At 54.1% G+C, this 17,476-nt stretch overlaps 1 protein-coding gene across 1 annotated transcript; it reads right to left on the bottom strand.

Annotated features, from left to right (window-relative positions):
- Positions 1 to 1,720: 1,720 nt before the first annotated feature.
- RAB44 (RAB44, member RAS oncogene family) lies at positions 1,721 to 15,085 on the bottom strand. The gene is made up of 17 exons (XM_027728826.2): positions 14,958 to 15,085; positions 13,400 to 13,616; positions 13,195 to 13,309; positions 12,752 to 12,923; positions 12,331 to 12,474; positions 11,911 to 12,001; positions 11,694 to 11,789; positions 11,180 to 11,364; positions 10,776 to 10,824; positions 10,347 to 10,441; positions 9,507 to 9,901; positions 6,084 to 6,674; positions 5,321 to 5,402; positions 4,895 to 5,009; positions 4,024 to 4,125; positions 3,119 to 3,195; positions 1,721 to 2,663 (listed from the first exon to the last, which is right to left on the bottom strand). The coding sequence occupies exons 2-17, from the start codon at positions 13,595 to 13,597 to the stop codon at positions 2,576 to 2,578; spliced, it is 2,595 nt and encodes an 864-aa protein (XP_027584627.1). The 5' UTR covers positions 13,598 to 13,616; positions 14,958 to 15,085; the 3' UTR covers positions 1,721 to 2,575.
- Between the last annotated feature and the right edge of the window lie 2,391 nt (positions 15,086 to 17,476).

Here is a 17,476-nt window from a genome sequence, read left to right on the forward strand (position 1 = left end):
GATTCTCCAAGGTGGATTCATCCACGGGAGTAAACGCCTGCTGGCTTTGGGCTGGTATCCGAGATCTTCCCACTCTTGGCTTGGCTGAGGCAGCTCCTCTAATTCTTGTGGAGCGCCTTGGGGAATTACAGTTTAAAAGGAAACAACCTGGTTTTAAAAAAAAAATTCCTGTGGTCCAAATATGCATTTCCCGCTTGCTATTAATATCTCAGGCCTTGATCCTCCTCCAAATGCTCATGCAGGCATTTAAGGGCTTGCAGAGGAGTGGTGCCTTTGATTCCAGAGTGGGAATGTTTGCCGGGATCGTGAATTATTAAAGATAAAAGATGCTTTCAAGTGCAACGCGCTGCCCATGTTTTCCAACGTGATTTATTTGCTTTCCTGGTACTTCTCCCAGCCTGGCAATGAAAAATTCATTTCCAAGTTTCGTGTGGAGGTTTGGAGTAACTTGTGCTTTGGGCACAAACTCCAGCTTCTTTTTGTAGAGGTGATTTCCAGTGGAACAAGACAGACTTTTTTCTTTCTGCCTGCTGTTCTGGGAAGCCTTTTATTTTTCAGCTCCCACTTTGGGCCCTGTTGGTGGTCCTTCTCTGCAGCAGCAATGTTGCATTTGGGAGGAATGGCTGCAGCTGCTGCCATCTAATGGGAGATTTCAGCCTCCACAGATAATTAAAAAAAAATAAAATTTAAAAAAAAAATTAAAAATAAATAAAATTAAAAATAAAATAAAACAAAATAAAACCTTTTCCTGCACAATCCTGCTGCCACTCAGTGAACCAGCATCTTCCACACTTAATCCCAGCACATTTAGGCAAAGGGAAAAGCTGATCTGATGGGTGACTGGGTGGCTTTGAACAGGAAGTGTTGCAGATCCAGTAAAAAGAACCTTTTTGGGTTGATCCATCATTTCAGCTTCTCTTGTGGATCAAACTTTACAGATCTTGTTATGATGCATCTCTTATTATGGGTCAAACTTGCAAAGTACTCTTGGATTTACATTATTTTAAGATAAAAGCAGAAATAGTGAAGATGAGCCTAAACAAAAACAAGAAGCCATTCCAGGTATCCCAAATACCAAACCCAGGCCCAGCTCTGAGCTGAGCCACATAAACCCTTCCCAAGGAGGTGCTCCAGCAGTAAAAATGTCATATAAAGAAACATGGTAAAGAGGGATAGACATGGAAGGGGAGCATAAATATATTGCACCAAGAAAAGAAAGCATTTAAATGATAGGGCCAAGGGAAGATGAGTTGGGACAGGCTTGGGGAAGACACGTAGGGGATGGAGAATTTAGAGTACAGAGGGCTGGGGGGACAAACTGGGGTGTGCAGGGGAGACAAACTGGGGTGTGCAGGGGAGATAACCCATCCTGAAAGACTCAGAAATTCCTGTGTCGCTGCAAAGTTATACCTGGCTGGTGAAGCTGGGATATATAAAACATGTATAATTATATATAAAAATATATGGTGTTACTAGAAACCCCACTCTTGTTGTCACTTTATTTTTCTAAAGCAGAAACTGGCTACTATTATGCTTTGCCATTATATTCATATAAATAACAAAAAGCAAACCCAATTAGGCAGAATTATTTCCCCAAAACCTGCACATAAACACAGTCTTTAAATACTCCTGTTGAACTGCTGGGAATTTACACAGAATTGATAAAAATACTAAAACATAAGCACTGGTATTCTTATTTATTTAGTCTGCATGTGTTTTTTTTTTCCCTGCAAAAAATACAGTTGTATCAAGCTGTAAAAAGAAAACAAAAGAAAACAACCCTTGAAATTGTGACATGTGCTTATTTAGACTTTTCAAGCTGGGTTTAAAACCAATAAAGAGCTGGCTCAGTTGCAGAAGGACAGGATGCAGCAGCTCCCTCTTCCCTGCCCAGCCTGGGATTTGCTACAATAGTCCAAAAATCTGCTCTGGGGGCAACACAATGCAAAAAGCTCTCAGAAGCATTTATCTTTTTGTTAGCCTGGATGTGCTCTTGGGGCTTTTGAACTTATTTTGAGCAAAATATTCAGTAGTTTTCTGTCAGGACCCATCACTGCTCACTGGCAGGATGAACCAGGAGAGGGGAAAATTAGCTTTACCTTGCCTAATTGGAGAGATTTAAGTGCAGTTAGGATAAATTGAATGTCCCATTGTTCCAGGTAAATCCAATCCAAAAAGTCCCCACTGTCCAGAACACCAACAGCCTTAAACCCCCTTTTTTTATATACTTGGGTGACTCCAGGTATTCATTTCTTCTATCCCAAGGCTTGGTTTTGCTCCCTGCTGCTTCCAGTATCATTCCAGCATCTCAGATCCAGCCAGGTTCCTTTTCTACCTCTTTCTTTGTTTTTTTTTTATCTCCAAAAGAAAGTGATAAAGTTTCCCAACAAGCATTTTGGAGGGCTGGTGTGCCCTGGGGCATGGCAGGAGCTTCTCCACAGTGCCTTTTGCTCTCAGCATCCAAGGAATATCAGGCAAGAAAAACACACAGGGAGCAGAGAAGGTGTCCAAGGGCTATTTTTATGCTTTCCTGGCTGTCCCTGCAGTTTAAATTCACAGTGGGCAGCTCTGTCCATCACCAGCAGCAGTTCTTTTTCTTCTGGGGTGCCTTTGGTACCTCTTCTGCCTTTTTTTTTAATTCATCTTCACGAACTTTGAGCAACCTGGGAGAAAAGGAAGCAAATTAGGTGGGTATTTTCCCTATATTTCATATTGCTGTGCTCTTTCTCTTGACAAGCCTTGGGAAAGGAGGCTCAGCAAGGCTGGAAGGAGTCAGGAGCCTTCCAGCTCTGCGTGATCTGAGAACTGGGGACTCTGCTAAAAACACCAACCTAAATCAAATCACAGACAGAATTTGTTTCAGTCAATGCAGAGGGAAACCAGCAGCATCCCAAAAAGGGTTTTATTAATCTCCTTGCAATTCTGAGTGTTCAGGAGACAACTTACAGCACTTCTCTGGCTCACCCCAGCCATGCACGTGCTGCCCTGAGTTCTCCCTGATGTTTGGGCACGTGGAGCCTCTGGTGGCAGTGACACACCAGAATTTGGAGTTAAAAAAGCAGGGAGGGAGCCCATTAAACAGGGGAGAGCTGGCAGAACCCAAGCACATTCCCCTCACCTGATGAAGCTGACCATGGACTCCAAGACGTTGTGGCCCGAGGCAGCGCTGCACTCGTAGAACATCAGCTGATGCTCCTGGAAGACACAGATCCCAAACAGAAATGTAATATTCTTGCCCTGGAATATCTTAATATGGGAATAAACAGCCATAGGACAGTCACTGTCAAGGGGAAACAGGAAAGAATCAAGGAAACAAATAACTCAGTAACTTATCTACTGGAATGTGAGGGTGAAATCCAGTTTTTTTGGTCGCTATGACTCCAACTTTTAATACCAAGGAAAAGGCTGACACTGCAAAGCAGTATGAGATGTGATGTCCTTTGGTTAGCAGAGACATAACTAGATGTTACCAGCTCATTTGTGCCTGACAGTGACCAATTTGGGAAAATAAGCATCTATTCCCTTGCCCTGCTGTCTCCTTTGTAAAACCATTCGATGGATACTGGCCCAACTCCCCTAAACTTTAAAATTAACTCGGTAAAGATGAGATTCTTCTCATTCTTCTCACCTAATTTTTATTAACCATCTATATTTGTAGAGATTAACTGTACTTTAAGTATTCCAGTATCTTTAAAACAGGATAGGGCTTGGTGGGTTTATTGTTTTTATGGTGCTAAGAAGACGTGTGACACTTCACAGCAAAGATAAGCAGAGCTGAAAATGTTTTAATTCACAGATCCAGTTCCATAAACTGATTTACTGGGGTGGTGCTGAGCTGAAGCTAAAACAGCAAAGGGAAAGCAAGGCAGGGAAGGGCAAGAGATGAGTCCAGAGAGCACTTTGCCAACCACTGGTGCATGAGGGGTAAATTAGGGGATTCCACCTTTCTCCAGGTCCTCAGGCTGGTGGAATCCATCCATAGCTGTCCCTGCCAAGCTTGGGTGGACACACTTCACCACCTACCTTGGCCAGGCATTCCCCCTCCTTCACAGGGACCTGTCTCTCGGCAGCACAGTCGGTTTTGTTCCCAAGAAGCAGAACAGCAACTCCATCCTCTGCTGCTTCCTGAGTAATCAAAGAGGGGAGAATCAGGAGAGCATTTGAATCTCCCTTGAATCCCAGCTGGCCACACTGTCTACACACTTCTTGGAACACCATGAAAGGATGCCCATGGATTTGGGCTGATAACAAAACTGTAAATTCTTAAACAAGTTTAACAGCATTTAAGAAATTATTTTTTCCCCTAAAATCATCTGTCATGGTCTACTAACAGGGCATGAAATGAATTTACTTTGTGTTCAGCTTCAGGAACCCTCCTGGAGGTGTTCTGGCTGGGATTTACATGCACTGAGCAAGGCAACATCCTATTTTGTTCCAGAGATCTTAAACAGTGGCTTTGTACTCAAATGTAAAATCTCTGACGAGAAGTTTTTCGTAAGACATGAGTCACCTCCCCTTTGTGGGGACTGGAAGTGGACGATTTTTGATTTAAAAGCATTACCAAAATCAGCTTCAACATTTTCCATTCCTCTAAAATCAGTTTCAACATTTTCCACTCCTCTGCGCTGGTTTTTAATTTTTCAAGAGTTGCTCATTATCCTAACAGTGCTATCAACAAATTACTCCAGGAAACACTGGAAAAATATGAAAATTGTCTGTATTTGATTTAAATCCTCCAAGAAAAATTATTTTATAACCAAAACCAAGCCGAGTCCCCCTGTCAAAGCGCTTGGCCACCCCTAGATGTCCATCCCTAACCAGTGGCAGAGGTGAGGTGGGGAAATGCTGGTTTCAGAGTCACCACCAGCTCCAAGAACTCTTGGACTTCACCCACCTGGATGCAGCTGAGCCAGTACCTCACGTCGGAGAAGGAGTATTGGGATGTGATGTCGTACATGAGCACGACCCCGTCCGCCTTCCGGAAGAACTGCTTGGTCATGCTGTGGTACCTGTCAGCAATTCAGAGGGTCACCAGCACAGCTTAAGGAGGTTTTGCCTCAGAGTGACGTGAAATCCTAGAGGGATAACTGGGACTGTCTACAAAAAAAGGCTACCCCCAGGTTTGGCTCTTGTCCTGATGGCAGAGGCCAGCCCGAGTGCCAGTTTTATCTTAATTACTTCCTTTATTGTGCTTTATCAGATCACGTGCTGTACAGAGTCCCTCCTTTGCTTAGCAAAGCCAAGAACATTCATTTCCACCAAACCAGCAGGAGAAAGAAAGCCACAGGTTGTGTCCTTCAGCAACAGCACAGCACCTCACCTCTCCTGCCCAGCTGAGTCCCACAGGCGGAGGGCAAAGCGCTTGTTGTCCACAACCAGGTTTTTGATCCGATAATCCAGGCCTGGAAGACACGAAAGGGGATATTTGGATACTGTAGCATTCCTCCCTGTGACAGAGGATGGATGGAGAAGGAACATGGTGCAGAGTGGACTGAGGCTGCAGCTCCAGGGGTTGGTTTAAGAGAAGTGAATACCCTTGTATTCTTATACCCTTGTACTCAAGAGAAAAATATATAAGAATGCAAATATAAAGAGCTTAGCCAAGCCACAACAGATAGATACAATATTTGCCTTTATGTATTTAAAAAACTACGTGTTAAATAGGGTTATTTTTGCACTTAAATGGTACAAAATGATTGAAAAATTACAGTGCTCATGGCTTAATGTATGTTTACTTTCAAGATGAGACTAACATACCCCTGCAAAGAGATCTGCAAATATCATCACTAAATACCATTCACCACTCTCTTCATTTTAGAATATGGACTCTGGGAGAAGTGGGGTGAAGGGAAGAGAATAGATCTGAAAGGCAAAGGGGGAAGCATGAGAGCCACTGGTATTGGTGCCTGCTCACGAGCATCCAGGCGTGGGAATTTGGTGGTTCTGGTTGGTCCCTGGGGGTGGGTTGTACCACACGCTTGGTGTGAGCTGTAACAGGCATGTAAAGATCACCAGCAGCTTGTGGGGTGGAGGAAAGGGAGTTGCAGTGGTGATCCAAGAGAGAAGAGCTGGAGGAGACCTACCCACTGTGGCGGTGAGGTTGGGGTTGAAGCTGTCGGCGTGTAACCGGTACAGGAACGATGTTTTGCCCACGTGGGAGTCCCCGACAAACAGCACATTGTAGAGATGGTCTGGGTCCAGGGGAGCTTTAGGACAACCCTTTGGGGCAGCTCCTGCTCCCTCTGCAGTCACAGCCTCTGGCTCTCCTGGGCTGGGCTCGCCTTCCTGGCTCGTTTTCTGACCAAACTCTTGCGGCTTCTCTCGTTGACCAACTCTGAGGTCTTCGCTCTGCTCTCCCAAGAGCTGCCTTTGAGGCTGCACACAGCTGTTGGCTGCATCCCCCAGGGAGCTGTCTGTGAGAACCATCCCCAACTGATCATTCCCAGCATCTTCCTGCGGTTGGACCCTCAGCTGAGGGGTTGACACTGGTGTCACCTCTTGCTTTGGAGGCTCAGCAGGTCCGGCAGCCGCCTGCTCTGGTTCCACCGCACGCGGTGTCTTCCCCTCCGGCCGCTGGGCAGGGGTGTGAATCCTCACCTGGTGTCCCTGTGCTGAGACCTGCTCCTGGAGCTCGCTTTGGGCTGCCTGCCCTGAAGCACAAAACCGCCACACATCTGGAATGAGAACATCCTCCTGCATCATCGTTTCCAGCTCTACTGTGCCAGTTTGTGACGGCACCTCGGAGACCGGGGAGGCCGGTGCAGACACACCGTCATCGTGGCCCTGACTTCGTCCTAGACCCTGGGTTTCGATTACATTCCTCACCCCTGCCTCCAGCCTCTCTCCCTGCACCACTTCCAGACCTTGAGCTCCATCCAGAGGCCTCCCCTCTGCAGCAGCCCTCTCTCCCTGTGGTAATTCCAGTGCCTGGGTATCCCCCAGGATGTGCCCATCAGGACCAGTGGGTGCTCCCAGCTTTGCTTCCAGACCAAGACCCTCTGCAGCAGTGACAGGCCCAGGATACGAATCAGCCTCAGCTGGAGGGGGCACATGTGCAGCAGCAGCTCCCTGCCACGTGTCTGTGATGTGAGCTGCACACAGACCTGCCCCAACACCTGGAGTCAGGCTCTGCTCCCCTTCCCACATCCCAGCTGCACCCAGGGGTGCCACACCTGTCTCTGCACTCCCCCCTGGGGTCAATTTGAGCTCATCCTCCTCTGTAAGCAGCTGCATATTGGCACCAGTGCTCTGGCCCTCCAGTGTGTCCAGGCTTCCAGCCTCCTCTCGTGGTTGTGCTCCTGCACCAACCCCCTCTCCCTGCCTGGCTCTTGCTCCCTGTGGATCAAGCACGAGTTCACCCTGTCCTTGTCCCCCATCCTCAGCCTCATCCCTGAGCTGCACAGCTGCATTGTCCCCCTTTCCCTGGGGGGTTTCTGGGCTGGCACCCCCACACAGCTGCATGTCTGTCCAGGAGTCCTGTGTCTCCATTTCCACTAACTCTGCTTTATCCACCTGGTCCAGGGGTTGCACTCCTGGATCCACACTCCCTCCCTGCTCTGTCCCCAGGGAGTCAGTCTCACTCAGGGGCTGCAGATCTGACTCTGTGCTTCTTCCTGGGGCTGATTCGAGCTTATCCACCTCTGTAAGCAGCTGCACATTGCCAGCAGTGCTCTGGTTCTCTGATGTGTCCAGGCTTGCAGCCCCTTCCCACAGCTGCACACCAGCGCCAGCCTCCTCTCCCTGCCCAACTGCTGCTCCCTGTGGATCAAGCACAGGCTCCTGTGGCAGCTCACACTCCCCCTGTCCTTGTGCTCCACCCTCCTCCTCGAGCTGAATGGCTGTTCCACCCTCCCCTCCCCACGGGGCTCCTGGGCTGAGACCCCCACGCAGCTGCACATCTACCTGGGCATCCTCTGCCTCCGTTTCCAGAAACTCTGCTTTATTGACCTGATCCAGGGACTGCACATCTGGATCTAATCTCCCTCCCTGCTCTGTCCCTGTGGATCCAGCCTCACCCAAGAGCTGCAGATCTGCCTCTGTGCTCCCTCCTGGGGTCAGTCTGAGCTCATCCACCTCTGTAAGCAGCTGCACGTTGCCAGCAGTGCTCTGGTCCTCCAGTGTGTCCAGGCTTTCAGCCTCCTGTGGTTGCACACCTGCACCAACCCCCTCTCCCTGCCCAACTGCTGCTCCATGTGGTTCAAGCACAGGCTCCTGTGGCAGCTCACACTCCCCCTGTCCTTGTGCCCCACCCTCCTCCTCCTCCTCAAGCTGAATGTCTGTTCCACCCTTCGCTCCCCACAAGGTTTCTGGGCTGAGACCCCCACGCAGCTGCACGTCTGCCTGGGCATCCTCTGCCTCCACCAGCTCCCACGCCTGAGACCTAACTGGGAACAGCTCACACAGGCCTGAGCTCCCTGCAGGTGTTTCTGCGAGGGAAGGACCCTCACTGTGCACCTCAGCGGCCCCCCTTTCTTCCCCCAGCCCTAGCTGTGGCTCGTCCTCCTCCTCCAGTGGCTGCACACCTGGATCCACGCTCCCTCCCTGCTCTGTCCCTGGGGATCCAGCCTCGCTCGAGACCTGCAGCCCTGCCTCCACCTCTGCCAGCACCTGCGTGGTGTTGGTATCGCTGTTCTGGGCCTCCAGCGGTTCCACATCTGCTCCCACGCCCCCTTCCCGCACGTCGGGGGGTGGCACAGCCGCTGCCAGCGGCCCCTCGGCCCCCGCGCTGCCTCCCCGCCCCGCGTCCCCCCGCACAGACCCGCCCTGCAGCTGCAGCTCTGCCTCCCTGGGCTGGGTTTCCTCCACCTCCTCTTCCTCGCCCCCGGCTCTGCAGCTCATTCCGTGCTCAGCTGGGGCTGGCAGCACTTCGGCACCCGAGGGCTCTCCCTGGGGCTGCAGCTCGGCACCGACACGCTCCTGCTCCTCCTCCTCCTGCCCCCCGGGGCCAGGAGCCGCGGTCACCTCCGGGGTGACACCGTCCCCCTGGGCTGCTCCCACCTGTGCCTCACCCCGGGACGGTGGCTCTGGCTCCAGGTGCTCTCCCAGCTCTATTTCCAGTTTCTCAGAGAGCCCCAGTGATGGATGAGCCCGTTCCTGCAGTGCCATGCCCAGGGCCTGTGCACGTTCACCTGGAGCTGCCCCTGGCTGAACCTCTTCCAAGGCAAGGCACTGTCCCACTGCTAGACCTGCCTGCCCAGCCTCAGGTGGCCCCAGACCTGCCTCCAAACTTTCTCCCTGTCTTATCCCTGCTTCCTCAGCTTCTCCCAGGAGCTGTGCCTTTTCCCAACCTGTGTTTTCCTGCATCCACCCTGCTCCCTCCACCTCCATCACTGCCTGCTCTCCTGCTTCCTTGCTCGCTCCCAGGTGCTCTGTCACCTTTAGCACCATCTCCTTCACACCAGCACCCTTTCCTTGCAGGAATATCATCCTCTGTGCCTCCTCTGGGCTCTCTCCCTGCTCTGCCCCTGGCTCCTGAGCCATGTGGTGCCCGGCTCCCACGGACGCACCAGCCTGTGTCACATCCAGAGCACGAAACTCAGCTGTGGCTGGTCCTTCTTTCAGGTCTCCTTCAAACAGCTCGTGGCTGACATGGCCAGGGAGGGTGTCCTGCAGAACCCCAGGGGTTGTTCCATGGGCTGTGGCTGCCTCCTGCTCTGCTTGGGGCTCAGCATCATCCTGGGGGTGACTGGCAGCGTCTGCCAGAGCAGGGGGTGCACCCGGTGCCTGTGCCTTCAGATGTTTGCTCAGAGCTGCGATTGCATCATTCATCTCTCTTAGCAAAGAGCTTTGGTCAGAGAAGTGTTCCTCTTTCAGATGTTCTGGGAAGGGCTCCTCTTCTGCAGAGCTCACTCTTGGAGGGGCTCCTGAAATGCTTATTTCTGCTGGCAGCATTTCCCAAACCCTGGAAAGGGCAGAAAATGGGGGGGGGGGGGATAAGCCCAGTTCCCACATCAGGGTCCAGCTCCCTCCCATCCTTGGCCAGTCCCAGGGGACCTCCAATCTGCCACCTCACCCCATCCCTCTCCAAACCTGATTTTATTTACCCTCTGGGTGCACTTGGGGTTCACACGGGAAGCAGTGGGGACAAGTATCTATGTCAACATTATCAGACATGAAAAGATGTCTCTCAGCCAGGTACAGCAAGTTCCTGAGCCAAGGGAGTGATGAGCTGGGATAAGAGATGTGATCTCCAGGATGAGAGATGAGTGGGTGGGAGGGGAGCATTAAAAGGACTAAATATCATGGTTTGCCTGGGGAGGGTGGAGGGAGGACTTGGGGGCTCAGCACTGGCTCACAGACCCCAGGGGCACATGTGGGAGCAGCAGCTGCTGCCCAGGACCCCTTACACTTGGTGGGTGTTCTTGGCTTTGCTTTCCTCACTCTGGGATCCCAGCCTGATCCGCATCTCCGAGCGGAACTTCTCACTCTTCCCCGGACTCATCTGCAGGAAACAAGGTGAGAAGGGGAGAGGAAAGAGAAAAACTCTTGGTGAGGGAATGTATCCACCTGAAACAATGCTGAGCTCTTCAGCAGGTATCCAAATGTACCCACCCAAAGTCTTGGGGGTACCAGAACTAAGGTGCTGCTGCCCCCTCCCTTCCCAAACATCTGCATGGCATCGTGACAACCCCATGTGAGGAAGCTTTCAGGGGAGGCAGTGCCTCAGCTGCAGGAGCACCCCGTGCTCTTGGGCTCCCCAGCAGTCCCAAATTGAGCACCACAAGGCTCTGGAGCATGGACACCTCATCCTGTGCCCACACACCCAGCTCAAGTACCTGTGGAGACATTGGCATCTCGCTGGGTAACTCTGCCACAGCTCTGTCCCTGCAAACAGAGCACAGGGGTCAAAATGGCAGTTGCATCCTCTTCACCATGTCCACCCCTGCCCCAGGGCTCTCCTCAGCCCCCAGGGCAGTGATAGAACAGGACAGCAAACCCCACCACCCTTGGAGCAGTCCTAGCTGGGTCTTTCTGGGTGAAGGGCATCCCCATCTCTGCTGGCACTGTCCTCAAGGGACGGGTGCAGTGCATGGTGCTGATAGTCCTGCCTTTTTTCCCTGCTGCTTTTCACACCAAGCCATGGTTAATCTGTACCATGGAGACCTCTGAAGCACCATGATGACTGAGACCCATCCAGGAGGAAACCACATATGTGCAGACACATCACTCGGCTACTCACCCTGGCTCCACGTGCTCCCAAGCCACTGTAGCCCTCATTGTCCTCAGGTGCCCCTGGGTCTGCTTGAGCTGCTGGTGGAGGTGCTGCAGGTGATCCTCCAGCATCCTGTTGCTCGCCTCCAGCTCCCGGTTTTCCGTGCTGGTGACTTGCTGGGTGCTGTGGAGGCTGCGGCACCGCCGCTCCAGCTGTGGGATGGCAACCAGGACACTCACAGCCCACCAAAATCCCCAGGTAAAATAATTCATGGATAACCACCTCCTCTAGACCCTGGGCTGAACTTCCCCCCTACCCCCCGTGAGGGTGGTGGGTGGGAAACTCAACTTGTGTCCCCTGGGGGTGCGGGGGAGTGTGGGGATGGGGGTGGAAAAGGTGGAGATGAGGGTCCTGTGTGACAACCTGCTACAGGGGCTGGTGGGGACAGACTGGGATCAGCTGTACAACACCGTGTTGTTGTTACAGCACAGCCCAGAGAACCCATAACACATAAAGGGGCCGGGGTTTGGGGCCAGCCCACCTCCATCTGTGCCGTGACCAAGCGCTGCACCTCCCTCTCGCTGGCGTCCAGCACCCGCTGCAGCTCCACGCCCTGCTGGTGGCTCCGGGCCATGCTCTGGGATGGCAACAAGGACATTGGCACCCACTCACCCGTCTGGGAGCTGCCAAGGGGGTTTGGGGGTGCTGGGTCCCCCCTGGGGTGGGCGGCAAAGGGAGAGGAGCAGCTGGTGACCCACTTTCTGCTCCAGCCGCTGCTGCTCCTGCTGGATCTGCTGCTCCAGGACCTCGCAGAGCTGCTGCACCTCCTTGTCGTGCTCAGCCACACGCCTGTGGGGACAGCGAGGGGAAGGGGTGGGTGGTCAGACTCTGCTGCAGGGGGTGCAGGCCCCTGGGGCCCCACATTGCCCACAGGACCCTCTGGCTGCAGCCAGGTTTGCCCAGGGGGGTTCACCCAGCATGGATATGTCCAACACAATCCAGCCCTTTTGCCATCCCATCCCTGACTGTAGAGGGAGCCCAACCCCAAAGACCAGCGAAACCTCTGCTCTGGCCACTGATGGAGATGTTGAGAACACTCAGGTTTCTTCCCACGGCTGGGATGAGCCATCTTTCCCATCCCTGTCCCCATCCCTCTCCACTGCCCTGGGATGACTCACTTGTTCAGGGTCACCTCCAAAGCCTCCTTCTTGCTCTTGGCTTCTTGGATGCGGTGCCTCATCTTGGCCAGGAAGTCCTCCAGGTTGCCCAGGAGCTGGGGCTCGTCCTGCTGGAGCTTCACCCAGAGCTGCCAGATCTCCTGTCTGCAGGGACAGGGGTGTTTTGGGGTGAGATCCCCCAGGGCCCCCCAAAACCAGGCCAGCTGTGGGCTCCTGGGTTGTTTAGCTCACGTCATTCAGGATGTGTGGGGACAGATGAGCATTGGGGTCACTGGGATCCTGTCCCCTGCTCCTGTGCTTGAGCCAAAGGCACCTCCAACACATTTCTGGACTCCTGGTCTGCACAGGGATCTCCTGCCCCAGGCCTTTCCCCCTCTACCCTCCCTGCAGGACACCCATGGGTGCTAAGCAGGGCACTTACTCTTCAGAGACGTTGTTGGTGCCCAGCTGGTCCATAAAGGCAGCAAAGTGTCTCCTCTCCTCGCTGTCCACCCCTTCCAAGGCCGGGCTGGGGAGGACCAAGCGGACCCTCCTGGACGCCGTTTTCCGCCGCCGGTGCTCCCTGGCAGCTTTTTGGGAGCTCAGGAACTGCCCTGCCAACAGATATCCCAAATGCTCAGTGCCCAGCCGGGGTGCCAGCAAAGCCCAAACCTCTGGCACTTCGCACCCCATGGCTTCAACAAGCTGCTACAGCACAATGGGACCCTTCACCAGGTGAGCCATGGGCTGAGACCCGGGCATGGGGACAATCCGGGGGCATCACGTGCCACACAGCAAGGGGAGCGCTTCCCACCCCTCTAGCAGAGCACTGGGGCCGTGCCCAGGATCAGCCTGGGCTGTTTGGAGGCAGCGTGTGGCACTTACGGAGCCCGGCAGTGAACTCCTCGGTGCTCAACCTCCCGGTGCCAGCAGCATCCAGCCCGTCGAAGACGAGCTCCAGCTCCTCTGTGCTGCACGGGAAACCTTCCTCCTGGAATTTCTAAAAACAGAGCACATCAGGGGGATAACCCAACCCATCACCCAGCCACCTGCAGAAGACAACCCCACCCCTTACGACCCCATTCCTCACCTGTATGTCTGAGCGGGTGATGAACCCTGCCTGGTCCTTGTCCTGCTCCCTGAGGAAGTCGTGCACCCTCTGCACTATTTCAGATGGCTGTTCCTCACCTGGGCCAGGTGCTGGTACCTCACTGGAGCCCTCCTGGATCTGTCTGCGCCGGCTGGAGCCCAGACGCCGGCCCTTGGTGCCCGCCCGGCGCTCGGACATGGCTCCAGCTCCGTCCTGCCTGGGAAACCAGTGGGTGCTGAGCCTTGGCCGGCTCTGTCCTTGCTGGAAAGCTTTGCTCCAGCGTGGTGGGAGGTGGCAGAGAGAGACCAAGCTGGAAGTTCATTTTGCTGGTGCAAGAAGGGTTTGGCAATAGGAAGAGAAGGTCTTATCTCCGATTGCACAGCACAAACAGAGCCTGGATCCACAGCAAACAATGGCCATTCCCCCCAGCCATCCCCCTGGATTCCAGCCCAGCACACACTGGGTGAGCAGCTTCTCCTGTTGCCAGCCTAACCCATCCCAAACCTCCCCGTGCCCTGGCTGTGGAGGTTGCACAGGGCACCCTTCAAAGGCCACCTGGGAGGTGACACAGCCGGGAGGTGACCCCAGCAAAGGACCAGCCAAGGCGATGCTGGAGGTCTGAGTGGGACGTGGTGGTTCCACCTGCTTCCTCAGAGCTCAGCAGCAGCTTTAAAATTCCTCCCCCAGTTTTCACAGCCGTGAGTCACCTCCGGGGAGAGCGGCGGGGCCTCGGGAGGTTTCCATCACGCCGTGTGCTTGCCCTGGCCTGTGGGATCTGGGCTGGGGACCCCCCCACTCCCTTCTCCCCAGCCCCGGGGGGGGTGGCCAACACCAACAGCCACTGTACCATCCCTGTGAGGGGTTGTTTTCTGTGCAGCAAAGCTGAAACACCGCGGGAAGGAACCCACAGCCACGGAGAGCTGTGACGCAGAGCCGGGGCCGTGTTTGAGCCCAGCTTTCCTCTCCCAGCCTGGGGGGACCCCCGGCTTCCCCAGCCCTCTTTCCTTTTGCAATGAGAAACAGCAATTCTCCTCAATCCCAGTGTGCTCCAGAAATGTGGGAACAGGCCCCAAAACCAGCCCCAACCCTTAAATGTGGAGTTGCAGGAGTCCCACAGGATATTGCGGCAGGGCAGAAACCAAGTGCCTTGATGGTGGTCCCAGCCCCATAAAGCAGAAGTGGGAGCCCCCAGGCAGCAAAAGTGGGAGCTTTGGGGGGGCAGGAGGGTTGTTTAAGGAATGAGGAAGCCCCCACTTACCTGCAGGGGGTGGGCTGAGCCCAGTGCACCACAGAGGCACTGAACAAACAGGGGGATGGGGTGGGAATTGTGCACCCCCAGCCAAGCAAGGCCCCCCACGGCATCACCAGCAACCTGCCTCCCCTCCAAAACCCCCCGTGCTGCTCCCAGCCATCAGAAAAGGGCCCCCAGCCCCCAGTCCTCCACAAGCAGCAAGAAAAACCTCCCACAGCTCACCAACACCAAGAAAAAACCCTTATTTCCCCTCTTTCCTATTCCTTAAGGTGACGCACGAACTACCCCCGGGGCAGCAGAACTTACCCTTCCCACGTGCCGGGAGGGACCCTCAGTTTTGGGGCACACGAGGCAGTGGGGCCCCCCGGGCCAGGGGAGGTGCTGGTCCCACAGCACCCCGTGCCTGAGCTCTCATTTTCTCTTACTCAAGGCGCTTTCCGTTCGGGGGTGACACTCAACTGCCGGCGCTCACACGTTTCCTGTTTGCTGCCTTGCAAGTGGGGTGTGGGGAGGACCCATCCAGAGGGTCCCCTCAAACCCTTCAGATCCCAAAGCAGCTCTGCAAAGGCATTGGGAACTGCAGCAGAAATCCCCATCACCTGCTCGTCTGCGATGGTCCAGGGCAGGGGAAAAACAGCAGGGAAACAGCAAATGTTATTTTAAGGCTCCAAATAACCCAAAGTACAGGACTATCTATAACCCACAGATCACAACATCCTACCAACAACAGAACAACCTGCAAGTCCCCCCTGTGGAGGCTCTTTAGTCCCAGTGTTTGGAGATCTCACCCACTGTGCTGCTCTTTGATGCTTTTTTCCAAGGCTCCTGCCTGAGTTATTAACTTGGCTTTAAACCCAGCACTAAACCCACTAAACCCAGCCTGTGGGCTGCGTGTGCTCTGGGTCACAAGGGGAAAGGGGGATTTGGTGGGTCAGGGGCATTTTTGCTCCACTTTAACTGCAAAATGGGAAGAGAACTCAAGCAAGGGGAAACACAAACTATTATCTTTAGGTCATAACTAGAATTAACATCCCCAGGCTCACAAGGCAGGACTTAGGAGGTGGAAGCCAATGCCCTGAGTAACTGCCCATCTCAGCTGGTTAAATCCCTCGCTGGGAACCTAACCCATCCCACCCTCCCAGACACATCCTGCTCATTTGCAGTTTGACCTAAAGAAGCAGCAGCCACCTCAGGTCCATCTGCTCCATCAGGGCATTTATGGGGCAGCTGAGGGCTCAGCTGGTTCTTCTCCACTCATCTGAGCAAAGCTGGTGCTGGTTGCCCCACCCTGAATCATCCCCACAGCTGGGCTGGGGGGCTCGGTTTGCAAAACCCTCCTCTGAGCTGTTTGTCCCCACATCTCACAACCCCTGGAGCTGGTTGCTGGTTGAGTTTTTGCTTTGCTCTCCCCAAGGAGGCTTTTAAGGGGAAACCCCTAAATATCCCTAAGCAAGCTTGGTTTGTGCCCTCTTGCCCCAGCAAGGCTCTGACATCGTGTTTCCAGTGGCAGAGCTGTGCCAGCAGCCTGTGCCAGGGTCAGCACCAGCCACGGGAGGGTAAGATCCAGGAGAGAGGATCCAACCCTGATGAGATGCTGGGCAGGTCTCAGAGAAAGGGGATTCAATACGGTAGGGAAAGGAGGGGAAGCACCTGACCCTCCTCCTGTGGGAGTTTGAACTCCAACATCCCTCCTCCGTGCTGAGGCCAGGCTGGGATGAGAGCAGCAAAACACAACCTGGGCTGAAAGAGGGAGAATTCCATCCGTTCCTCAGCTGCTAGAAGCCCATTTTGTGACCCAGAGCTGGGGACACACAGTCCTGGAGTGTCCCAGGGACTCAAAGCTCAAGCCTCAGTGCCCAGCTCCCTCTGGCACGGCAGGGCCAGACCCTGGCTGTCCCTGCAAACAGGGACAAGGGGCTTTTCACTGGTTTATTTCTCATTTCTTCTTCGCCAGCTCTCCTGGCAAACGGGAGGTGACACAGGGGGGAGCAGTTGGCAGCAGCCACGGGGGCTGGAAGGGCTGACGTAAGGGGAAAGATTACAGGGGCTAAATCTGTAGGGTTTGACTCAGCAGCAGCTCAAAGGCTGTGTGACTGTGCCCCACAGGCACAGCCAGGGACACGGGCTTGCGTGGGTGTCACCCCACACCCTGGGGACAGGCAGGTGCTGAGCAATGACATGAGGCTGTTACCATCAAAACTTTAATTTCATCTGGGCCCTCTGCAAAGCAGGTCACTTGTCACATTAACCAGAACCTGAGTCTGCATCCAGGTCTTGCTCAGTCCTCGGAGGAAGCAGCTGGTGCTGGAGGTTCCCCTGACTCTCAGGGGATCTCAGTCCCACCTGGGACTTGCTGCCACACATTTCCTTCAGCGGTGACACCACGTGTGTCCCCATCCCACAGTGTGGGTCGCCCTCATGGCCACCCACTTTACCCACCCAGCACCACAGGAGGAAGGGATGGGACCAGGCTGCCCGTGGCTGATGGCCACTTGTCCCCCAGGACAGTGCACTGAGGGTTAGGAGGAGTGGGGGCACAGTGGGAAAGGGGGAAAAATGTGCATAAGAGGAATCACCTTCACACAGTGTCTTCTGCTGGGTTCATGGTGGCAGCACCAGACCCCTGTCCTAAGGCAATGGGGTTAAAAAAACGTGCCATAAGCCCTGTGCTTATCCCTCTCAGCCCTCACAACAGCAGCTCTCAGCTCAGGGCTGCACCCCCAGAGGGACCCCCAGCCTCCAGAACCAGGCAGGGACCCAGAGCACCTTCCTCCCCACAGCCAGGCCCTGCTCCCAAATATTCCCATTAACCCAGAGACACCAAC

This window comes from Pipra filicauda, unplaced genomic scaffold (genome assembly GCF_003945595.2).
Source record: "Pipra filicauda isolate LSUMZ 115617 unplaced genomic scaffold, ASM394559v2 scaffold172_size1731463_pilon, whole genome shotgun sequence".
Lineage (NCBI taxonomy): Eukaryota > Metazoa > Chordata > Aves > Passeriformes > Pipridae > Pipra > Pipra filicauda.

Bases quoted from the DNA above. Each gene is read 5' to 3' on its own strand.
- RAB44 (XM_027728826.2), bottom strand. From the start codon at position 13,597: ATGTCCGAGCGCCGGGCGGGCACCAAGGGCCGGCGTCTGGGCTCCAGC. The intron at 12,002-12,330 runs GTGAGTCATCCC...CTGTCCCCACAG, and splicing joins TTGGAGGTGACCCTGAACAA to GCGTGTGGCTGAGCACGACA. The intron at 2,664-3,118 runs GTGAGGGGAATG...CTTTTCTCCCAG, and splicing joins TCCATGGTCAGCTTCATCAG to GTTGCTCAAAGTTCGTGAAG.